The sequence below is a fragment of the Stegodyphus dumicola genome, chromosome 6, assembly GCF_044657685.1.
Source record: "Stegodyphus dumicola isolate Sdum_Otavi_A_Nest chromosome 6, ASM4465768v1".
NCBI lineage: Eukaryota > Metazoa > Arthropoda > Arachnida > Araneae > Eresidae > Stegodyphus > Stegodyphus dumicola.
Window position 1 is genome coordinate 103431256 of NC_140773.1, and position 26320 is coordinate 103457575.

General features: G+C 31.4%; 1 protein-coding gene across 3 annotated transcripts in view; it reads right to left on the reverse strand.

Moving 5' to 3' along the window:
* The window catches only part of LOC118199231 (maspardin-like), a 71781-nt gene that overhangs the window by 14215 nt on the left and 31246 nt on the right, over positions 1-26320 (reverse strand). For all 3 annotated transcript variants that reach the window (XM_085818755.1, XM_035371034.2, XM_085818754.1), the window contains exons 4-5: positions 20740-20820; positions 16697-16842 (exon numbers count right to left, since the gene is read on the reverse strand). In XM_085818755.1, coding sequence (XP_085674881.1) covers positions 16697-16842; positions 20740-20820 — 227 coding nt within the window. The remainder of the gene's footprint in view (positions 1-16696; positions 16843-20739; positions 20821-26320) is intronic.

Genomic DNA, 26320 nt, shown 5'->3' on the forward strand with positions numbered 1-26320 from the left:
AAAGTTCTGCAATTTTTTTAGGAAAATTAAAAATGAAGCAATATAAAAAAATAAGAAAATTTCATTAAGCCTTTGATGTGCGCGATATTATTTTTATAATTTTTTAACTAAAAACTCTAGAAATTGAATATTATGATCCTAGAGACAAATAATATGTGAATTTAAAAAATCTACTCTTGCCCATTGTTCTGTGGTGGTGGTCGCACTGCGAAACCACCGCGCATCTGGGACTTTGAAATTTACTGAGGTTGTAGGGGGAAAAACTTACCTTTCTCCGTGCGCGTTTCCAATAAATTACGAAATTTACAAATTTTAAGAAAATGTATGTAATAACTGCATTATATATAACTTTTTTACATTATTTTACAAAGAAAATCGCCAGAAAAAATTAAATAAACATTTATGTAATTTTTCTATAGGAGTGAAAATATAAGTACCTACATAATAAGGATGTTTGGCTAAATGTATTTAAAAAAACTCAGTAAAATAAGGATAAAAAAAGACTCAGTGGTTTTTTTTTTTTTTTTTTTTTTTTTTTTTTTTTTTTTTTTAAACTGTTTAGCATATTTTGTCTTTTTGGTACATGCACAGACCCACATTGCACATTTCGCACATATATCTTCTATGAGGTTTCTTCCTTGTGCTACAAAATGTACACTGCCTGGATCTAAATTTCACTGGTATATGTGCAGCGTTATTTAGTTTCTTTTCATCTGGCACATGAAATTTGTGGTTTTTTAGTTAATAGAGGGGGGGGCCATGGTCTTTTTGGCTTTGGTATGAATCATTCGTTTTCCATTCATACTTATTTTATTCGTATTTCTTCCCCAAATATTCATAAAATATTTTAAATTTAAAAACAACTTTAAGCGATTTCTATTTTTAATTATAGCAAAGTATATTTACATTAAATTTCAACCACAGGAAATAATTTATAAAATCACAATACTAGCTTGAGGAGCAAGTGTGTTGAGGTCATAGAAAAGTCTCTGGAAAAGAAAGACTTGTCTTACTGGGCAGGTGCATGTATTGTTTAGTAATAAAACAACTCTGTGGTTTCAAACCCCCTTATCTATATCCGGGTAAAAATAAACATTCCTATTTGAGAAGCAAGCTAACGCCATTGTGAAGAGCAGTGGTTACAACGCACGACCACTGAGCCTCTAGAGCATTGTGAGCATTGTGACACAATGTTCATAGGGTTAAATAACATAATTACCACTTTGTTCTGCGACTTTTTGTCAGCTCCTCGGCAGCTGAATTTTTTTTTTTTTTTTTTTAAATCATTAGGTTTACTCATCAAAAATATTAACAAGGTGCTGCTTGACAGTCTCCAAAGAAGTAAACTTTAGACCTATCAGAGAACTTTAAAACAACCTGACAAAAATTTTAAAAGCAACATAGCATTTAGAATTCCTGACTGCAGCATTAAAAGTTGACCTACTTTTTCTGTTGTTTTCAATCTTTTCTCAGTTCATTGTATCACAGTTTTCTTACTAACATGGCTTTACAAAACATTTTTTTTTTTTTTTTTTTAATTTTATTATTAACATTTTGTGTGTTTGCTTTATTTACTAAATATCACATTCTTGGCCCTTACACCTTATAAAATTTAATTCAATTGCAAAACCATAAAATATTTAAAAATAGCATATTTTTAGAGTTTCCGATAGACAATCTCATGCATTGGAGAAAAAATGTTTTAATCCGTATGGTGTTGTTACTGCTCGCTTTTAAATCATCACGTTAGTTAATAAAAAAATCTCAAACTTTTACAAATTATGAAATTGATAAAAAAAACAAATTCCAAATTCAGGCTTCCAGATTCTCATATTCAGGTGGAAGACTACGTTATTACAAATTTGATGGCTATAAGTTACATTAATTAAAGAAATTATATAATGAAGAATCTATATGAATGTTTGCATGTTTCTCGCATCGTTTTACGATATGAGAAATATGCAAACATTCACGCAGACTCTTCATTATTTAATTTCTTTAAATATAATACAGGGCAATAATATTTGGTGACAACAATTTTAAAAGTGATACGCTGTTTACAGTAATTCAATGCAAAATGCCGTTTTGAAACTAATATCTCATTTGGGACTAACAACCCTTTTGGGCTATAAATAACAGTTTAATTCTGAGTACAAAATCTCAGCATTGTTAAAGAGGTTTTGATTGAAATGCCTTTTTAAGAAATTGAAGGTTTTGAACAAAATATTTAAACTGGATAGAGAAAAATCTTACTGATGAAAAATAACACGAAACTGTTAAGAAGACAAAAGAGTGCTGTGAACTGCTACATATAATGACAGGTAAGTATGATTCTAAAGATGACCTTAAACAAAATGGCTTTGTTTTGGATTCAACAAATTAATGATTCATCTTTACAAACATCCTGGCACAATGCTAAGAATGGAAGAAATAATTTAATTGTTATTGACAGTTTCTTGTACCATACAGATAAGAGGAAGGAGGAGAAAGGGTTCACCAGTTAATTGTTCAGATTGAGAGATAAAAACAACTTTTGGAGTTTGCTCATTCTAACTTATGTCCCCAAGTAAGTAAACAAAATGGCTTTGTTTTGGATTCAACAAATTAATGATTCATCTTTACAAACATCCTGGCACAATGCTAAGAATGGAAGAAATAATTTAATTGTTATTGACAGTTTCTTGTACCATACAGACAAGAGGAAGGAGGAGAAAGGGTTCACCAGTTAATTATTCAGATTGAGAGATAAAAACAACTTTTGGAGTTTGCTCATTCTAACTTATTAAGTAAGTTATTATTAAGTAACTTATTAAGTAAGTTAGAATGATCAAAATCCAAAAGTTGTTTTTATCACCTTCAAACTAAGAAAACTGACAAACGATTGAAATATGTCTTTTATTGGCTGGGAATCAAGAAAGATGTTAATGAATATTAAAATACTTGTACTTCATGTCACTTCTAAGATAATAAGCATTCTTTTGATGAAGCTCCTATTATGCCAGTCACACATCCTAGCTAACCATCAGATAATCAGTATAGCTATCATTGGACACATGAAACCAAGCTGAAGTTGGAGAATGGGGATGCCGAGATAAGAGAATTATCACAGACTGGAGGCAGCTCAATCACAAGTGCAGGAGGCTACAGAGCTCTATGTAATGCCCAGTGTCCTATGCAATTTGTGGTAACACTTTCAGGACACTGCATTCATATTGAGAAGACCTGGGCAAGATCGACTACGATCCACATTGACAAATGAGGATTATTTGGCACTTTCGGTGTGGTAATACAGGACAGCTACAGCTTCACAGCTCTCACATAAGCTATATGCTGCTATTGGAGCCCAAGTTTTATTATCTACAGTTACATGATGGTTTGGAGTAGGATTCCATGCGAGAAGACCTGCCGTTTGCTTCTCACTCCCTGCAGAACACAAGAAAAAGAAAGCACATTTACATGGAGCAAACAACATGTACGTTGGACCAGGCTTTATTGGAGAACTGTACTTTTTACAAATTAATCAAGATTCAACCTGGACACTGATTTTCAGCGTACCTCTATCTGGAGAGAACCTGGAACATGATATCATCCCTTCCTCATCAAGGAAAAAGGATCATTACAGTAGTGGTTTGGCAAATGGTTTGGGCAGGCATAATGTTGGATGGCCACTCCCTTTGACAAAGGATGCCTGACTGCTATGAGATATAGAGAGGAGATAAAAACCTATGATTGACTCTTCAAGGACATAATTAGTCCTGGGCTCCTGTTAATGGATGACAATGCTCGTACACATAGGACTCAGCTAGTCAAATACCTGGAAAGTGAGGATATTAGGTGCACGAGTTTGCTAGTCAGATCTCTCCTAACAACTTTATACAGCATATCTGGGATGCTCTTGGGGAGGAAATTTCAACTTGCCATTTTCCTCCAAGAACCATCCCAGATTTGAATCTACCTTGCTGCAAGAGTGGGACTGACGTGCCACAGAGACTCTTACTCTGTCTCCCCCTGTCCAGTGTGCCATTATGCACTGTGACCTGACTGGCTGCAAGGGGGGTACCATGCCCCATATTAAAATCATTTCCAGTTCAATATCAAAAGTGGATTTTGGACATATCTGTACTCTGAGCTTTACTGATGTGTACATAAAATAACTTTTGAATGTTACTTCTCTTTCTCTGTTATAAATGTTGCTGTCCATTTTTTTTTTTTTTTCCAGAAATTCAATACAATGTGCGAATTCTTGTAATTTTGCACATGCTAGGCGCAACTGAAAAATGTATGTTACTAGTGCAATTTGCATGAATTACAGAAAATTTAGACACTATAATGCATAGAAATATTGCAAAATACAAGTATTTAAATTTACACCATCATAATTTTAGTCTCTTTTTCTGAGACAGCATAATTTATGAATTTAATTACAATTCACATGAAGAACATGCTGCATTTTTTGCTTTGATATAACCATGGAGGCAGAAATATATGCATTAGCCATTGTTCCCAAAATCTGAGGTAAAAAATGGGTCATCTTCAACCCCACTCTTTTTCTTCTTATCCACCCATGTCAGTTTGCTACAATAGCATGCTATGCACGTTGATGATAATCTTTCTATTATTTTCTATATTTTTAAAGCAATAAAATGTTTTGTTGCTTTTGTATTTGAAGTTCAGAAAGAGCTGATGCATAAAAAAGTGCATATTTAAATTTCCATGAGGTTTGTGGTTTTTATATACAAAGTTACTTACATTTTTCTTTTCATTTGCAATGTTTCTCTTTTCATTCGAATTAGAACTCCTTAGGCATCATCATCTTTGTAGTGAAAATACTGCTTATAGTTTATGTTACAGAAATAAAATAATGCTGAATATAATAAATGTGATGTTATTTAAACGTTGTTTCTTAAATTTTTAATGGATACTATATGTAAGATACTATCTTACAGCATAGTAAAATTATGATTATTACAATTAAGATTATTTATTTTATTTTATTTTATTTTTTTATTTTTTTGAAAATGAAAATTTAAGTGACTTTATTTACAGAATTCTAAATTACTTAGAATTAATTTTATGTACAATTAATTAAAATCAATATTTGTACAGAAAAGTAAAATTGCATAATATTTAAATGTTAATCACTATTTGATAAAATGAATATTTATGAAATAGTTTTTGAGGCTGAAAAATTAGTCCCTTTAAATACTTTAGTTCAGGGGTTCTCAACCAGTGGTACACAAGAGAAAAATGTGGTATGCAAAGAAGCAAAGTATTTTTACTATTAAATTCAAAAATTAAAACCCCAACATTCTGATTGTGTTTTTCCTCTAGCACTCATAAATTTATGCGATCTGAGCTTTGTTCAAGAGTGTGGGTGGTAAGTAGTACTTTATAGTAATGGTACTAAAAGTTTTCAGTTTTTGTTTAGATAGTACGCATTAGTCAAAAGGTTGAGAACCGCTTCTTTAGTTATTATTTCTTAAGCTAGAGTGAAATTTGATTGTAATGAAGATTATATAAAACTGGATTTATAGAGAATGGAATTTTTGCTGGGAGTCGTCTAATAAGAAAAAAAAGAGTTAATGAAAAATATAAAGTTAAACAAGAAGATGAATATTATAAATAACGTTGATAATAAATCAGGTACTGACTAATCATGGGCATTTCCCGGTTTATTTTAATCGGTTCCATTTACAGAATAATGATAAGTGCTTAATTTGTGATAAGTTTGAGGACAGCAGGCAGTTCGTTGATGAATGTACACTTACCCAGAGGCAAGAGAGAAATATAGAAAGAATTTTAAGGTCAAATTTGAAAGATTTTGCAGAGACAATAATGAAGATTATAAAAACGAACAAAGATAGAGTTGAAATTCGGCACCAAGACTCAGATTTTGGACTTTATATGTTTCCCCCCCCTTATATTTGTTTTTTTCTGGCCAGTGCCATTTTTTGATCAGGTGGCCGGCTTTGGCCGGCTAGGAGGATCAGGGCTGTGTCCTTATATAATAATAATAATGTCTTTTTTTAATTTAAATTTTACATTTCTAAGAAAACTACTAAATTGTATGTCTAAATAATGTTTCTTTGGGGAAGTAAAATGTATTTCTATGTATATTAAGCATATCAAAAAGAAGATGACAGAAAGATTTATATTATGTGGCCTTATGGTGATCTACCTTCCCTTTAAAATTATAAAGTGTAATGAAAAATATTGCTTATTGATATAAAAACCTCTTTTGTATTTTTTGCTTATTACATTTCACATTTCTGATCAATTTTTTAATAATATAGTTAAGGTACTATGAGGCAAGTGATTAAATTTGGGGGCAATAAGAGATTGTATAACTTAGCCTTCATGGAATATGATTTTTTAAATTTCTGATGAAATTCATATTTCTGTTACAAATGAGTACTTATTATCATTTATCATGAAATAATTTATTATGGTTTTATGAAGTACAGAAAATAATTTTAGAGATTTTATTATTTTTATCCTGAAGGTCAATCTATTGTATTTTCTGGTTATTTACTAGTCACGGAATTTCTAAAAAAAAATTATATTACATTTACCATCATCTATTATTAAAGTATTAGTTATTAATGTTACATATGTTGACTTAATGTTCTGTTTTGGTTTTTTCTTCATGCAAATTAAATCAGAGGTTAGTTAGTAATAAACTAATGTGGTTACTGCTGACTGGGTGATGACGTAGTATCGGCGGATTAGCTGATGTTGTTATGTTGGAATTGGCGAATGCGAGAGGATTCACTGGTTTCCCTCCCTCATTGGTTTTAATGTAAAGGCTAATGTTGCAGCCTAGTTGTTATAATTTAAGTTATGAAATAAATATTAGTTTCCTTTTAGCTTAGTCCCGGTCTTTATTTAAGAAAGGCAAAGTATGCTTTTGCTACAATGCCAAGGCCAACAGGTTATGGGCCCAGTTCAACTTAGTATTGAAGGAATGTAAGTAAAGAGGGCCTTTATCTCCAAAAAGTTGCCAACATGTTTTAGAAGTTGGTTCAAATGGTTGTACTCATGCATAACTGAAGATGTCACTACTACCAGAAGTGTCTGAACTGTTCAACCATGACAAATGGTTCCAATGGAAAGATCATATAAAGATGCTGTTGCTAGACAGGTCTGATTAATTACAACAACGCTTTAAGGGCTTTCTGCCTAAGGGGAGGGGTGTCTTTGTGGAGGACTTTCTAAGGAAAACTGGCTTCTATACATTTTACACATGGAGAAAACCAAGAAAACACCTGTGCAGCCAGCCCATTTGTGGGATTTTAACCTCAGACTGAACTACCAGTGTTCAGCGACTTTACCGCTCGGCTGCAAGTGGATGCTATATATAAATTGTTAGAGCTTTAGAGACGGTAAAGAAAAATAATTTGATAAAAGGCATGAAAAGCAGGATTTCATATTAAGATAATATAAAGCCTTCACTGCATTTATTTTTGGAATTAAAACTGAGTTCAGGCCATTGATATAAATGTTCAAGTGTTAAAGAACCATTGGATATTCTACAGAAGAAATTTAAACCAAAAACAAGAGCAAGAATAATCCAGCTTCTAGATGAATTTTTCAGCATTAGATATGCACCAGATGAAGAAATGGGGTAATTTATCGTGAGGATAAAAATGACTGTGAAGAAGCTGGCCAAAGCTGGACACAACAGATCTTTTTAAAGGGTTTCAGGCAATTCAATGGTTACCCCAGGAACACTCCATGATTATACATTTGATTTATAAGTGGAAGGATGAGGATTTTACATTGGAAAAAACTGCTGAAAAATTAGTAAGGGAAGAAAGTCAACTTCACCAGGTACAGATAAATTTAGAAGACAGCAAGGTAAGCGTATTTAATAAGGTAAGCATATTTAACACTATTAACCACAAATGCAGGGAAAAACAGGACTGAAAGTAAAACTACATCAAAGAAAAAAGTGGGGAATATGGAAATAACACCTTATTTTAGATGTCATAAAAGTGGACCTTTAAACACATCGGATTGAATTAGAAAATATGTTGCATAATCCAAATCTAAGAAGAAATTTACTATCAGAAGCAAGGTTAGAAAAGGCAGGTGTTCATCTTGTAGGTTCAAACAAAAGGAAGGTATGTATATACTTGAATAATTGGGATAGGTTACCCAAAATGACATAAAGGACTCTATCATGTAAAATCACTTAAGAATGCAACAGATAAAAAGAAAGCTGGTTACGGTATGGAAACTAGAAAGTTATATAAAGTAGGGAATGCAAAGCTTTAGACATCAAAAATTTTCCCACATAAATTTTGATTATATACAGAATACTAGAAAAAAAAAATCAAAGAGAGAAAGGCTTTCTAGAAATCAAAAAACCAATGGGGGAAGTGTGAATTATGTATTATTGCTAAATCTAATAGAATAACTTTTCAAACTGTTCCGAAGAGATCCAATAAACACTTGCAGTTGGTTTATTTAGTTGTTTGTGACCCGCTCCCAATTCCATCTAAAGTTGGGAGTATATATTTCCTCGCTATCGTTGATGACTATGCTAGATTGGTAACAGTATATTGTATGAAAAATAAAAATGAATCATTCTCTAACTTTAGGAATTATCATAGGCAAATGGAAAAATTGACAAATACAAAATTAATTAGTAGACGCACCAATAACAGTGGCAAATTCTTTTACAAGCAATTCGAAGTGTTAATTCTAAATTAATTCGAAGGGTACTTAGCTGAAAATGGAATTAGTGTTGAATGTACAAATGCTTACACACCAGAAGGGAACGATGTGTGTGAACATTTAAACTGAACAGCATTAGATGCAGTTAAAGCTATGCTTAATTACAGTAAAATGGGAAAAGGATGGTGGGCAGAAGTCTTGGAAGAAGTTTCGTATGTGTGTCATACGAGATACCGAACCCCTTATACAATGTCCCTCAACAGAAAACCCAGTGTTATTTTAAAGTATTTGGTTATAAAGCCTATGTTGGCATACCAAAACAGATTAGAGGTAAATTACAAATGAGATGCAAAGAAGGAATCATGATAGAATATGCAAAGGAAACTAGGGGTTATAGATTATGGCTATCAGAAAAATAGCTATTAATAAAAAAACTGTAATGGGAAGTTCAATAAAAAAAGAAATACAGTAGATAGCATCTTCGGCCAGAAATCAAAATTAATTTGGTTTGAGATCGCCTAACTCATTACTGATTTTAACTAAATATCGCTCTCAAAACGATTGTAATTTGTATTCGTGCTTATAAGATAAATTACTTTCATATAAAAATTAATATTTTAAGCGAAATTAAGATTGCATATGAAGAAATTTTTTAATTTAGGATATTACATACAGTCTGCAAAACGAAACGAAAGTTTCTACAAGTGATCAGCTTTTAGGAGAAACACAACAAAAATATTTTTTAGTTTTCTACCTAATTTTTTTTAACTATTTAATTCAAGAGGGTGGTCCCCTTGAGACTGAAGCAATTATTCCAGGATAAAAATTAATTTAAATATTTAAATATGAAAAAGCTGTCAAGCCAAGCGTCAACCAGCTCAGAACCGTCAGCTAAGAAACCAAAGATTGTTGAACAACCAGAAGAAACTACTTCTAATCATGATAAGTTTTTAAGTGCCTTAAAGAATTTCCTTGTGTCCTCTTCAATAAAGAGCAAAATAAAATGTTTTGTAAAACGTCAATCTGCCAATATGAAGTGTGTGTGTGTGCGTGTATTTAATTATGGCAAAGCACACTAGGGCTATCTGCCTAAGAGGAGGGATGCCTTTCGTGGAGGACTTTCTACGGGAAACTGGCTCGTATACACGTTACACATGGGGAAAACCACGAAAACACCCATGCAGCCAGCCTGTTCGCGGGATTCGAACCTCGGACCGAACTACCAGCGTTCAGCGACTTTACCGCTCGGCGGCTGGTGGGCCGCCAATATGAAGAATAGCATGGGTGTGATGGGTTCATCATGTTTCCAAAGAAGTCTCGCCACGAAAAAAACTACAGAACACAGGCTTTCTTTAAATGCCAGGAAAGATGCCAAAGCTCTTGAAAATATTATCGAAAAGGAAAAATCTACAGCAACAGATGGCAATCTGGCAGTGTTCAAGACTATTTGCACTATTGGAAAAGAATAACTTCCTTTAACGAAATTTAAGCCTTTAATGATGCTTATGAAATCCTGTGGAAATAAGACTGTGAAAGAGACTCACTTAAATTTATCTCAAAATTCAGTTACAGACATAATTAAAGCTATTTCGGAAGTATTAGAATCAAATTTGGATGAAGATGTTTCACAAAGCCCCTACATTTCTTTAATGATAGATGAGTCAACAAGATATTTCAGTTGACCATAAATTAATTATATATGGGAAATATTTGAAAAACAAACAAAGGACTTGGCAAAACATTTCAGGATATGATACCTGGTTTGTTGCACTATCACTGCATATCTCACCATTTAGCTTTAGCTGTTTCGCAAGCTGCTGATGGAACATCTCTGTTTCAAAGCTGCCAGAGAATTTTAGGTTCATTGTATGCTTATTGTCACATGTCCAGTATTAGGATTGAAAAGCTGAAATTGATGCAACATGTGTTAAATGAGCCAAACATAACTCTCAAAGACATAAATGCTGTTCGGTGGTTGTCACCTTGGGAATGCAGTTGATGTATGTCATATCAGTTATGATGCTGTGATCCTTACCCTGACAGACATAATTGTAAACAGAAAAACTAGCAATCCTATGGACAAGGGCTCAGGACTACTTAAACAATGCTCACAATTTTCATTTGCAACCACCTTGTCATTTTTGAGAGATGTGTTACTGATTATGAACAAAGTCAGTAGAATTTTTCGTAGCATTGATGTGGACTTCTCAGTGTTAGTTAACAGTCTAGAATCAACTATTAATCGCATGCAGAAAAATGAAAAAGGAGGAAGGTCATGGCACTCATCTAAAGGAATTTTTAGAGTCTGCTCTTAATAATGGGTATTATCGAATTCAAGATATTAAATTATCTGTTTCTACTAGATCTTTAAATGATTTCATGAGTGCTAAAAATACTTGTTTGAGTGCACTGGATAGAAAATCTGCAAGAAAGATTTAATTTGCAGCAGATGCATCTTTTGCAGGATTTTGATGTTTTCTTGAATCCCTCTTGTGTTACAACAACAGATTCATCAAGATTGGAGTCCCTAGATAATGTTATTAAACATTATTATAGGCCAGATTCAACTTCGGTTTTGGGTGTTTCAGCAGAAGAGTTAAAGCAAGAGAATTCAAATTTAAACAGTTTGCCAATTTGTTGTTCTCACCAAGTTTAGATGGTGAACTCTTATATCCAGGATTTACAGCCCTGGCACAAATAGCTATGACTATACCTTTATCAATAGCTGTTTGTGAAAGAGGATTTTCTACTCAAAATAGGATCAAATCAAATAGGAGAAATAGATTGGGGGAAAAACAACTAGAAATTCTAACGAGAATATCTGAGCAAGGCCCAGATTTCAAAGAACAAAGGGGAAATGTTTTTTGTGATTTTAATTTTGAAAGAGCAGTAACTTTGTGGAAAAATCAGAGGAAAAGGAGATTAGAATTGTAATGTAACCAAGGAAAAATGTTTTTCGTGACTTTAATTTTGAAAGAGCTGTGATATTGTAAGGAAATCAAGGGAAAAAGAGATTAAAATTGTAATGTAACCAAGAATAAATGTTTTTTGTAACTTTAATTTTGAAAGAGTTTTGATATTGTAAGGAAATCAGCTGTATCATAGTGGAAAAATCACAGGAAAAGGATATTAAATTTGTAATATTAAATAAATATTTCATTTATAATGTTTAATATTTCTTATTTTGAAATATGATATTTTTTTCTTATTTCTTATTTCTACTAATACTTAACATATGCTATAATTGTCAAAAACGAAAATAGCATCCTCATTTTTTTCTATTTCATTTGTCCATTAAAAAAAAATTTTTATAGAAAAATTGTCTCTGCACATGTAGTTTATGCTATTTCCATATTTCACTCCTCATAAATGAATTTCACTCCTAAAAAAGTCAAGGAGTATTTTTACTCTTTCAAAAAAATCCTAGGAATAACACTGATCAACACTTATTGATAAAAATGTATTATATACCTGCATTCTTTAAAATTCACTCTAGTATTTGTTTACCATAGCGACATTCTGGCACTAGATTCACTTAAAAATTATTACTGTAAGTAAATTTGTATTACTGTCAGTTTGCGAGCAGCGCTTCAGTACAAATTTTAAATTTTCGGAAAATACAGTTAGTTTTTTCTTTATAAAACAAATTCTTATACACTATTAAGTAAAATAAATCAAGAAAGATAATCATCTATGTATAAAGATGACACACTGAAAATTTCATATATGTATGACAAAAACAATTTGACTTATTAAAACTCGAAAATCAGCTAAAATTCTCACTTTTTGTGTTGCGCAAAAGTGATGACTCCCCTTCAGTATTATATTTCGTTCATATTATAACTCATAATGCACAAAATTTATATCATTTAAAGAATAGAATTATCTAATCGTTGCCACATTTTCTATTCAAATACTATAATAAAGCTAGAATGATGTATAAAAGAAATTAAGCAAACAAAACAAAAAAGAAACAGTTTTTGACAGACGATTGAGTATTTCTCATTTAATTAATTCAGTTCTCACTTCGCAAGAAGGCAAAAATACATAAAAACTCAAAATATCTATATTAAAAATTACGAAGTAAATCTTAAACACTTATTTCCTCGAAAAAATTCCAGAAAGAATTAAGCATGATTTAATTGGCAATAATAAATGAATGCGTTATCTTTGTTGTTGTGAAGCTAAGTTTCTCTAGATTGGCAACAAATCTACTAGTCTCCTGTTTCAAACGTAAACATCAATGGCCGCCATAAAAAAAGGCTTAGCGGCACTTAGACAATAAAATTGTTGATAAGTCTAAAAATATTGCATACAGATTTACTAAAGGCATAAAAACCTTAACCGGAAGATAAAAACGACATAATACAATCATTTTTAAAGCAAAAAATGTACAATTTACAAACATATAAGAGTAAAGAAACTGAGATCACTGAGCCGGGTAGAGTGGATATATATATAAATATATTTATATACGTTTGCTGCTGCCGATTGCAACCAAAATACGAGGTGCACATCTACATGTTATAGCGGTCCTATATACAAAATTTCAACGTTCTGAGGCTACTTGTTTTTGAGTTATGCGAGATACGTACGTACATACGTTCGTACAGACACCACAAATACTTTTCGCAATTACAATACTTCCTTTTTACTTCATACAAGGAAGTAAAAAAAGCTTGCATATCTACAGAAATACAGTGTTCCATAAAACAGTAGTAAATGCCAAAAATTGCATTAACTATTGAATGATCAAATTTACGTAATATGAAAAATTGCAAGCAATGTGTTTGAACATGGGATTTACAATCTGTGCACTTCGGATTTTTTTTTAAAAAACAAAAACAGATATGTATGCAGAGAGAACAGCAACATGCAAAGTTTGTGTATGACAATTCATGCAATTCTATGATTTTTTTAAGTCACACCAGATTGTTGTGTACATAGAGAGATTGTTGTGTACATATGCATTGTAAAAAAAAAATTACATATGGTTTTCTTGAAAAAAATAAGTGCTTTATTGTAGTTTTTTTTTTTTTTTAATTTTATTTATTTATTTTTTTTTATTATTATTTATTTATTTATTTTATAGATTGATTGCTCTTTTATGGAATTCATAGTGCAGTATGATTTTGAAAATGGCTGTTCTGTTTCGTGTAGTAGTTTGGCAAAAAATTTATACAAATAATAGAAAATAACAAATTTGGCACTATCAGGGTTCATAGCCACATTTTAGTTTAAAAAAAAAAGCACCTATAAGCACTTTTCAAGCACATTTTAAGAAAAAAAAATAAGCACCTGCCTAATTACATCATACACAACTGCATAACCTTAAAAATTAGACTTGTAATTTAAAATATGAGAAATGAAGTACTTATTAAGAGAGAATAAGCATTACCTCAACCATGGAAAATAATTACTTTTTTTTTTGTTTTTAATTTTAAATAATAGTTCAATTTACAGAACTAGTTTACAATGAGAGGAAAAAAAAAAAAAAAACTATGAAGAACTAAACTATATTACAAGATTTAATGATGAAATTTCAGTTCAAAATAGAGAAAATAAATAATAATAAGGCATATTTATTGTATTCGCTTGGAACCTAATAATAAATACAATTTATTTTTCCACTCATATTGATATTTAAATAATTTAAATCTAAATTCTGAACATTTTCTAAATTTTCATTGTATATCAGTTTTCTCTTAACAGATATTGCAAGCAAAGTAATTTAAGTAAAAAAGTGGAACATTTCTGAAATCAGAAGACAGAAATTTGCTTCATCTTTAACAGTAAAAGCTTAACTAACTCGCATACTTGGAAACTGGCGAATATGAATATTCGGACAGTCGAGCGTAACTTGAAGGAGCGGTTGGGGGGTAGACTGTAGCCGCTCTTTAGATTTTTCCGCTAAATAAATGCTTTTAACATTTCAATATGTGCATCATATAAAAATAAACCAATCGAACTAAAAAATATTCTGCTTAGCAAGCACAGTAAAACTCTTTTAAGTGCTCATAAACAAATCTCGGATTGAGCATCAAAATTAATTATCTCTGCAAAATATCGCAAATGTTATTGCGCAATACGTGCACTGTAATTCTTCCCTACGTGATATTACGCAATCGGAATCAACAACTGCTGGTATTGGGAGAAAAAAGAACTAAATAACTGGAGTGTTTTTTATTCTAATTTTCAACAGATGGCGTTAAATTTCCGGAATAGAATCATTCTTCGCTTGGGTTGGTAGACCGCAGAACTTTTAGTTCTATTCAATCCAGATTAAAAAGTGACCCCCCTCCCAAAAAAAAAAGGTCCGTTGCTTGTTTTGCAGCGAACTGTAAACAGTTTCAATATTCAAGATTTTGTGGAGAAAGGGGAGACCTCCCAACCTTCGTACTGTATAATGTATTGGCCAAAAAAATGAAACTATTTTGACTATTAGATTACTTTCCCTTTATTAAAGCCATTCCAAACATTATTCCTTAGAAAGCTAATCTGTGTTAAAACACAACCATTTTTGGAAGTTTACTATACTTCAGCAGTTACTGCAACTATGTTATTATAAAACATTCATACATATGCTCATACCATAAGCATAACGATCATAATAAACACGAATATGAACTGACCAAGCAGAACGAGAATGCTAATCTTTTTAAGATCTTGATAGAAATTCAAACGTGTGTAGTATTTGGGTGGGAGGAAAAGAATGCTGAATGTAGCGGAATTTTCTACTGCTTTTGCAATTTTTTGACCAATAGAACGACGGGCACCTGTCTACTCTTCCTGCACACCAAAGGTTATGTTAATGCAGAGAAAGGGGGAAAAGCTATTTCCGGGAGTATGACTCACCATCTGACATTCCATATTAGGAAGAAAAGTTGTTTATTTAGTTTCAGCTTCATTAAAAAAAAAAAAAAAAATACTAAAAGCAAAAAAATAAGCGCTAAAAACAAAAAAATAAGGGCTTTAAAGAAAAAGTAAGCACCTATAAGGGCCTTTATATTTTATTTTCAAATATAAGGACTTATAAGCACTTATAAGGACCGCTACGAACCCTGACTATTCTTTGGCTCACTCCATCCTATTTTTTTAATTAAATTTTAATAAAACTGTTTACATAAAACATGATATCTTTATAGTAAAAGTAGGAATGAAAATAATTGCCTATAAATATCAACAAGAACAGGTCTGTGAAGAGTGTCCCATGACTAATTTTTAACATTAATAATTGTTTTCATAATCAAAATAAGTTTTGACAAAAAAAAAAGCTGAACAAAAGATCTATTCTTCAAATTCAATATAATAAAATAAAATTTTCAATATCTTATTTCTAGATATACTTAAGAAACTTCCTTTTATATCACATATCATGAAATTATTGGGAGAAGTAAAAAAAAGCTTAAAATTTTGAAAGCTTATTTTTACTTACATAACATTATGAATGAAAATATTTTATAAATAAAACTAAGCTAATGAATCATTAATCTATCCTTTTCATGAAAAATTTGATTCTTTGTCCCCCATTCCTTGGAGGGTGATTCAACAGACAACACTATCTTGTAAATATTTTTCTTCTCTATACCAGATAAAAAGAAATTTACACCTTTTTACCTTCCCCCTTTGAATTTAAAAATTTCAACTCATAAGAAATGCTCATTTCCTTACAACAAGAAATCTAAAACATGACATAAAAAATTTTATTTAGAAAATAAAGCTTGTGTTTTACTCCATGAACACAGGTAACGCTTTTTAAAATCTGAATTTTTCAATAAGCTAAAACCATATTTGTATTGTAAAAACTATGTTGTATTGTAAAAACTGTATTGTAACAATACAATATTGTAATATACAGTATAACAAAAGTATTAGTTTTCAATAATAATTTAAAATACTACAATTCAAAATCAAAGATATGTTTTGCAATAAAACACAATATAGAAATATTATAGAATGCATTTTCATGGCAGATATATACATAATTCAAGTAAATATGAATAAAAAAAATACTCACAATACTGCTGTGTCTGTGAAATTAAAAATTGATGTATCGGTGAAACTATTGCATAAAATAATAGAATGAACTGTGTGTGTGTGTGAAGTAGCTTCAGCAAACTTTTGTGCTAAAAAACCACCAAGAGAAGCTCCAAATAAATGAACCTACATATAAATAAATACAGAAAGAAACTTTTTAATTTCTAAAAGTAAATATGGTGACTTAGAATAGAACCAGTGAGAAATACAGTGCACTTGCACAGTCAGGCTTTGACATGCCTGGTTATTTCAAATTAATATTTCTAAAATTAAGTAAATTTGTAATTATCATTAGAGCAAAAAGAAGTTCCCTATCTATCTAATTACTTATCCCTACCTATCAATTATATTCAATGTACATGCTCAAGGGTGAAAGTACATAGCAACTCAAGGATCAACTGCAGGATCTATAATAGAAAGTGCTGTATCCATCAATACAATTGGCACATAACATACCTATCCTGGTATTCAATGCAGCCCTAGAGGGAAGTCATTGTTTTCATGTACCAGTGAGGTCATTAATTGTTTTAAACAACAACAATGCTTACAAATCATTAGTTTGGAATTTTATTAATTTCAGATCTATTATTTGATTTAAATTTTAGTGCAAGCTGTTAACAGCCATTATGGGAGAAAATGCATCGACTTTACTTGACTTCTGTAAGATGTATTACATTAAGAAACATATCATGCACTCCAAACAGTCTGATTTCAAACAATCTACGGTGTTCACATAATAAATTAGCCAGACTTTGCCAGGTATAACAATACAGTTAAAAATACAATCAAATCAAATACTAACTAACAACCATATTCTTTATTTAGAAATATAAAATTTGTTAATTAATATAGCTGGTATTTTTACACATGGGTACTCTTAAAGATGCATTTATCTGCTGATAATTAACATTGTAAGGGTACAAGAGTATTATGTTAGTTATCATTCAATCAAACAATTTTAATCAATCTATTAAACTTATGACATTCCAAATTTTAATTTAATAAGAAATGTACCCACTTTTCATGCAAATACAAGGAAGTAAAAGCAAAACTTATTATGTGTATATATAATGCATAAAATTTAGAATATAACATACTTTATGTTAATTGACCACTTATCATCGTCTTGATCTTAATTATGATTTCTTTCTTCAATATTCCTTACCAGAATGAAAATTAGCTATTAGTATAGAAGTAGAAGTATAGAAGAAGTTCTATACCTCAGTGAATAGAAGTTGAGGGTTTTTGAATCTTAAAAGGCTTCTAGCATTCACACATCGTAAATAGAATTTTGCCAACTCTATTCAAAAGTAATTATCTTGGCTTTGCATTAGCCCACAGCCAACCTGTGTGCCAGTAAAATATCCTGCCAGCTCATAGCTTAAGCTAGCATGATACAGGGTTTGAACAGATTTCTGCACACAGAAATTAAGTACTTTTAAGGACCATTAATGAAAAAAATTAAGGACCTTTGACCAAATGGGAACTGAATAAATTCAATTAAAAATATTATTCTGTGCCTGAATTTCATTTTTGTAATACCATCTTAAAAAGAAAATAGATCCCCAAGTAATATGCATTATTACTAAACATGAATTAATTAACATAATTATTAATAAGCTTGAGAATAAAATAAACTTTATACAATTTATCGAGTAGCATTAAATATTTTACAGTTATAATAGTTGGACAGATTTGAAAGAAGATAAGTGACATTTACGTTTTACTAATAGTTAGTTTTATGCTAATTTTTTTTTTTTTTTTTTTTTTTTTTTTTTTTTAATGTCTCATTTTGTCACATACTTGGTCAGTCTAAAGGTTTAGTAAATAGCAAGTAGATTTTATGTCAAAGGTAGAAAGAGACCTGCTGATTAGAACAAACCTGAAAGGCCTGATGTAGGCATGGTTGGCAAGTGTTGAAAGTTACTCAGGATCTGTTTAATGAAGTTAGTATTAAGCTTTGTGCAGAGTTCCAGGGGTTGTAACCAGTTAATATACTTTAAGGTTCCAATAAGAAATTAAAGCACCAGAGGTGATAAGTTGTTTTGTAGATGCAAAGAACAAGTTTTATTTGAATTTTTACATTTTTGTGTTTTATCTTGTAACCACAGTGACTATTAATGGAAGGCAATAACTCACTTTAATATGTAGAGATAATTTTTAAGGGTAAGCAGTTAGCTATAAATAATTAAATAAGGTAACCTTAGTCATTATGGATTTACATGGCCACTATTCAATTTTATTTTTTAACAATATTTGCTAAAAAGCCCTATTAAAATCAAAATCTAATAAAATTTTATAGTTTAAAATACATCTAATTTATGACATTGATTCTTAAATGATATTAGGACATTGATTCTTAAATACATTAAAAGCTACAAAATATTTATGTTTTGAAACAAGAACACTCAACAAAGTATTTATCCGTGATTTTAATTTGAAGCCTTCCCAGACATTTTGACTAGTTTTATAACCTAACATATGAAAACCAGTGAAAAGCAGCATACTGGAAATTACATAAAACAGAAACATATTAACAAAATTAAAAAATGCATAGAATATCCATAATAAAACACTGAAAATTACATAAACCGTAACAAACATCCACAATAAAACACTTAACTTCCTTTTTTCCCTTTCTTCTGCCCAAGTACACAATGATATGTTTTAACTTTTAAAAAAAAGAGAGTTGCAGAATTCTTAGTAAAACAGAACAATTTGGCACTGCTCTTCATGTATACATTGACCTGTTTTAACTTAATGAAACCACAAGCATGCCCCTCGAATTTCAAAATCGTGCCATTCAAACACTGTGCCATGACATGCAACCATTAGTGGGTTGCCAAATAAATAGATTTTCATAAAAGTCTGAGGCCCTTACAATGGCAACATAGCACATTGGCCAGTGATTCTTGTTAGGGTTGGAAGGATAATCACGAGTATCAAATTTCTTCATTTGCTTAAAAGATGTAGCTCTAATGCTGTTTATTTTACAAAAATTAACTACATATTTGCTTTATTAAGCAGATATTAATTATCATCCAGTTTTTCTAATAATTAGCATACTACAGACTTGCAATAAAAAGTTTAGGGTACTCATATATTTTCACATTGACACACTCTTTGGTGACACTGTCAAAAACTGTCAATGTGAAAATATATGAGTACCCTAAACTTTTTATTGCAAATAATGGATAAGCATGACATGACAAGACATTCATAAAAACTTCGCTTTGGTTTTATGCAACATTGAACTTGAAAACCAGGTTAGGTTTTGTAAGGAAATTACACACTAACTGCCTTTTCCCTGTTTTTCGCTTGTATTTTGAAAATGTGGATTAAAATTTAGACCTGCCATCTACAGAACAGTTAATAAAGCTTTCAAAGTTACAGGACTAATTATACTGATGCACATACTCAAAACATTGAAAGACTATGGAGTTTCCAAAACAGTGCAATGAAAGGCATTGAAGAACAGAATGACATTATTGATTCCTATTTAAGTGAGTTTACACACCATCGCATTCATAAAGAAGGCTACAGTCTTTTGTTATTTTATACTCCATTAAGAATTTCTGACCACCAAAATGACTGGTGCTAATTTTTATGGATATCTCTGCCAGATAATCTCAGAGTTTGAAATAAGTTTTACATGAAATATTCATAGCTTGTTATCTCTTGATTACCAAATTAAATAAGAGATATTTGTAGTTATCTAAAAAATTAAAGAACAACCTGTTCCTTCAAACTTCCATTAAAATCGCTTACACAATTTTGGCAGAATCTTTGCCAAGCTTCACTATAAACAGCAGAATTTCCAAATACCAAAATTAACTATATATAGATATTTACTAATATTTTTATTATCATTTTACTAATGAAATAAAATGCAGTTTTAAAATACACACAAAATATGAAAAAAAATAATAGTGGTCCCCCCCCCACTGATTTTCAATAAAACATTTTCATTTGCAATCTTAAGCAGAAAAACACCACTTCAAAGAAAATAAAATTTTGATTTACTTTGTCCAAATTCAGATGATCCAGTAATTTGCTAAAACCAGTGACCCATTCTTTCATTGTCCAGTATACAGGATATTGTACCTATGAAGATATTCATAAGAATTATGTATATTTTTAGATTTAATATTAACAGATTTCCAAATGACAAAGGGGAAAAAACTACATATAACTAAATATCAGAAATAAATTGCAAAATGAAAGTATGAAAATGTTTTATATTTTGCTAGAATATATAATATCAAATATGCATGATTTAAAAAAAAGGAAGCAGTTACAAACAATACACAGTTATTAACTAAAAATTATATAATACAAGACTTAACAAAAGTTATCTCCGAAAAACTTTAAAAAATATATATATTTTTAATGTTTTTTGTGATTTCTTTCTACATTCTTTTATTTTCCCCCCACTGACTTTTATCATACTTCAGCATTTTAAATATACTTTCATTCATCTTAAATATGAGCATCATGATCAAATAAACATGTTGTATCTTTACATATACAACACAAAGTCTGAGATCCAGACTTGTCAGTACTCTGGTGATTCTGGATTTCGGAATTTTTTGGATTTTAGATCAGTATAAGTTTATTAAGATGGCAAGAAAAAATTATAAAATTCAAAATATGAAATAGTGAGGTACTTATGATCTTAATGGAATCAAAATTTATGGGAAAAAACTGAATATTTGTTTGCTTTATTAAACATTTCATTCAATGTAAATTATTCGAGTTACTTCACATGATTTTTTGTTCAAAGTTCCCATTGTTCAAGTCTTGTAATTGGTGAATCATGAATTTACACTAAACTATCAATCGAAATTTTTTTACTCATAGCAACCTGCCACTTTCTTCACTACAATTAGTGATATTTTTTGCATTTAATAGCATATTTGATTTTGAGAAGTGTCTCATTTAAGCTAGCTTAATGCTTAATATCCACTATACCAGTGATGGTAAACCTGTCGGCACGCAAAGCCTCATCAGCTGGCATGTGACTAAAATATTACTTCGTATATCAATAATCACAATAAAATGATACCACGGAATTTAAATAAGTGTTTTAGTCTGTTCTTGAACATTTCACTTACTTACCTTTGTTTATGGCTTACTTTTCACTTACTTACTTACGGCACGTTAACACCAACCACAAGATTGTTGCCGAACTTGAAGAAGCTGAATGGAAGGTGTTTATTGAAGGGAAATTCAAGAATTATAATTACTAGAAAGTTGATTTTTGAAAATATCTTTCTAAAACACAAACCATCTAAGAATGGGCAGCTTTCAAATTTCACTGTGCCTGGCAAAACATGGTAAACTGCTCTCCGATGGGGATTTAATCAAAGAAGTTTTGGACATGCCACCCCACTCAAAAAAAAGGTTTTGGGCACGCAGCACCTTTATTGTATTATACACTACAGGCAACATTATCATGAGATTGGCAGCTAAAAATATCTTATTCTGCTACATTTTGTTGTGCACTGTGGAAATTAAGTCTGAATTATATTAGCTATTTATTATAATTATGTTCATTTCCCATATATGTTTAAGGCTCATTGAGACTCAAATAAATAAATTCCCATATATACTTAAGACTTATCTAAATAACAGATCAGCTGTTCTTAATTCAAACAGAGCTAAATGTATTAAATGTAATGATCTATGGACATCATTTATAAAATCAATTTTTAACACACAAAAAGAAATTTCTCCTCGTCAACATGCTTGACACTTCGAAGGGCAGTTGGCTGAAGTCTGTAATTGTTGTCAAGAGTAAGGTCAACATAACAGATTACCATGCTATTAAGCATTCAGTTATTACTATCTTTTTTAAAAAATGTTTTAGGCACCATTGTATGAGTCATTTCTTGAGCTGCCGTTGATAGTCATGTGGCGATGAAAGGAAAAAATAATAATAAAACTAGAACGCAACATCTTAAAAGAAAATGTATAAGCATTTCAATATGAATGAAATCAGTTCTACATATTTTTATAATAATAAATGGGCTACATGATTTCATAAAGTTTACTCCACCTCTGTTTAGAAAAGACGGATGGCAATTTTAAAATTCCACTTCGATGCAGCATGCCAAATAGCAAGGAAGTTCAGTGAAAAAAGCAACTTGAAGGGTACAAAAATTAGCTTTTAAAAATTTTTTTATTAATATCTTGGCTGATGTAAGTTATACAAAGATGAGAATGGTCAAAAACACTTTCCACAATTTTTTTTAATCCGGGAGTACTTCTCTCGAAACTCTCCACCATTCTGGAGTTAATATTACAAACAAACAGACGTGCACAGATTTTAATAGTAATAAAAATTATTCACCTAGTAGGTGTCAGGATAAAGTTATTCGATAATGTAAATCAGCAATAAACTTTGGTAGAATTTTTTGGTTAAGATGTATATGCAACAAAAAGGCAGCCATGCAGCCAAATTTATTGATCATACAGATTTTCAAATTTATTGATCATACAGACAGTGTTTCTTCAACAAGCAGGTGTTTTATTTACTACTGACATGAAGTTAAGAATCAGGACCCTCCACAAGCTTTATTTGAAAAAAAAAAAAAAAAAAAAGGCTACCTTGCATGCGTGAAGCATTAAGCATATACTACAGCAAAATACTGCTATTGGAATTCAATTCTTTCTCCCTTTTCAAAAAAAAAAAAAAAAACTGTGGTAACACGGACATTAGTTTATTCTGAATATCAGACATCCAGATTTCAGACTTAATACTTTATATATAGATATATATATATATATATATATATATATACATGTAAAATATATATAACTAACACAAAATTATTAACTTTAATCTGGCAGTGGTCCTTTTCATTTTCCCATTTTAATTTGGTCCTTTTCTGTTCTAAATTGTTCATAATAATTTTTCTGGACTGTATCTTTCCATTTCATGCTTGCTTACACAGTCCTCCTAGTTACATAGTCCTTACATTGTTACATACTGCATCAGCTTGTATCCAATCATAAATCCAGAATTTAAACAAAGAAATCAAAATTATAAATACCACTGCTACTACTGGACAGCCCTTTTTTCCACTCTGCTTTGCTAGTGCTAAGATGGGTCGCTTTGCTGCTCCACTTCATCTTTTGTCTAAGATGTAAGCTGTGTAAAATTGTGGATCAACTTGAAAAGAATTTATGATGCATCTCGCAATCATAAATGGCAGGGAAACGAATCAAGCAAAGAATAGAGGTGACTTATTCTTTGCCTCAAGTTTCACGTCGCCTAATTGTTCATGACCGCAGAACAAACCTTTCATTCCTGGTCGATACCGGCTCTGATGTGTCCTTACTTCCAGCAAATAATTCTCAAAAACGGAATTCTCCCCAACAAACACTTTTCGCTGCTAATTCTTCCACTATTCATGTTTATGGTCAAAAAACACTTTCTTTGGATTTCAAATTAAGATGACAGTTTACATGGACTTTTCTTATAGCAAATGTTAGTACGCCCATTCTTGGAGCAGATTTTCTCCATTTCTTTGAATTGGTGCCGAATCTCCGAAACAAATGTCTCAAAGATTTAAAAACATAGTTTAAAACAGTCGGCTGTGTGAAAAATGCAAGCATTTATTCGGTAAAAACTGCGCTTAGTGATATACCATATCACAAAATTTTGAAAGAATTTCCTTCAATTACTAAATTACCAGATCCTAACCAACCTGTTAAACACAACACTGTTCATTATATCATAACTAAAGGTCCACCTGTGGTTGCAAAACCTCATTGGTTAGCTCCAGATCGCTTAAAAATAGCAAAACAAGAATTTCAAATTATGATGCAATTGGGGCATTTGAGACCTTAATTATGCAGTAATTATGCATCCCCACTTCACATGGTTCCAAAAAAGGGAAGTCTGGAATGGAGACTTGTAGGAGATTATCGAGCATTGAACGCTCAAACAATAAAAGACAAATACCCTATTCCATGCTTAGCCAATTTTACTGCTGCATTGCACAGTACTAAAATTTTTAGTCATGTTGACGTGATTAAGGCATACCATCAAATACCAATTAACCAAGCCGACATCCACAAAACCGCCATGTGCACACCATTCGGTTTATTCAAAAGTACCCATATGCAATTCGGCTTATGCAATGCATCCGCGACTTTTCAACGTTTTATAGATGAAGTCACGCGGGATTTAGAAGGTGTTTATGCTTTCGTCGATGACTTGTTCATAGCCTCTAAAGATTCTAAGGAACATTGCAGGCATTTGAAAGCTTTATTTTTCAAACTTCAGGAATATGGACTTTGCATAAATGTTTCAAAATGTACCTTTGGTCAAACGTCTATTGATTTCTTAGGTTTTCACCTTAGTGAAAACGGAATTGAACCTCTTCCTGACAAAGTCAAATGTATTTTAGATTTTCCTCAACCTACCACTTTTACTCAGCTTCACCCATTTTTAGTCATGTTTAACTTTTACAGATGTTTCATACCTAAAGCAGCACATATTCTTTCTCCTTTAATAAAATTGTTAGAAGGCTATATTAATAAAAAGAAATCTCATTCTCATGTTCAGGATTCACCCCCACAATTAAATTGGAATGAGAATGCTGAACAAGCTTTATTGCTGCCAAAAATGCCATTGCTCAGGCTACCCTTTTGAGACACCCTATTCCCGGAGCCCAGCTAAGCATCTGGGTAGATGCCTCAGACGTCGCAATAGGCAGCACACTTATGCAGTTGTCTCAACAAACATGGGAACCTATAGCATTTTTCTCTATGAAACTCAATAAAAGTCAACAGAAATGGTCCGCGTACGATAGGGAATTATTTTCAATTTAATCTGCAATTACGAAATTCTGACACGTGTTAGAGGGCAGAAATTTTATCATTTATATGGATCAAAAACCGTTAATATACACTTTTAAAACAGAACTCTCATAAATGTTCACCTCGACAATTGCGCTATCTAGATTTTATTTCTCAGTACTCTACTGATATTAGGCATGTGCAAGGTCCAAAAAACGTTGCTGACGCTCTTTCAAGAATCGAAATTGATTCCATAACAAAATCTAAATTTTTGGATTTTAAAAAATTTTCGGAGGCTCAACAGCATGATACGGAGGTACAGGACCTTCTCAAAAACAATACATCATCTTTGAAACTGGAATTTAAACCATGCCAATATTCTGATGGTAATATTCTTTGTGACATATCAACGGACATTTCTCGTCAATTTGTTGCAAACTCCTTTTGCAGACTCATCTTTTAATCATCTGCATAATCTGTCACATCCAGGAATTGCAGCTACTACGAATCTTATTTGTTCTCGTTATGTATGGCCCGATATGAAACGTCATATCAAAAATTGGGTGAAATCCTATGAATCTTGCCAAAAATCAAAAATTACTAGGCTTAAAGCACCACTGGGCCCATTCTCTCTTCCTGATGCACGTTTTTCAGAAATCTATATCGATATCGTTGGACCGTTACCTCCATCAGAAGGCAACGTATACCTTTTGACTCTAATAGATAGATTTTCCAGATGGCCTGAAGCCATTCCCATCTCGAATATGAAAACGGAAACCATTTGCAGAGCCATCTT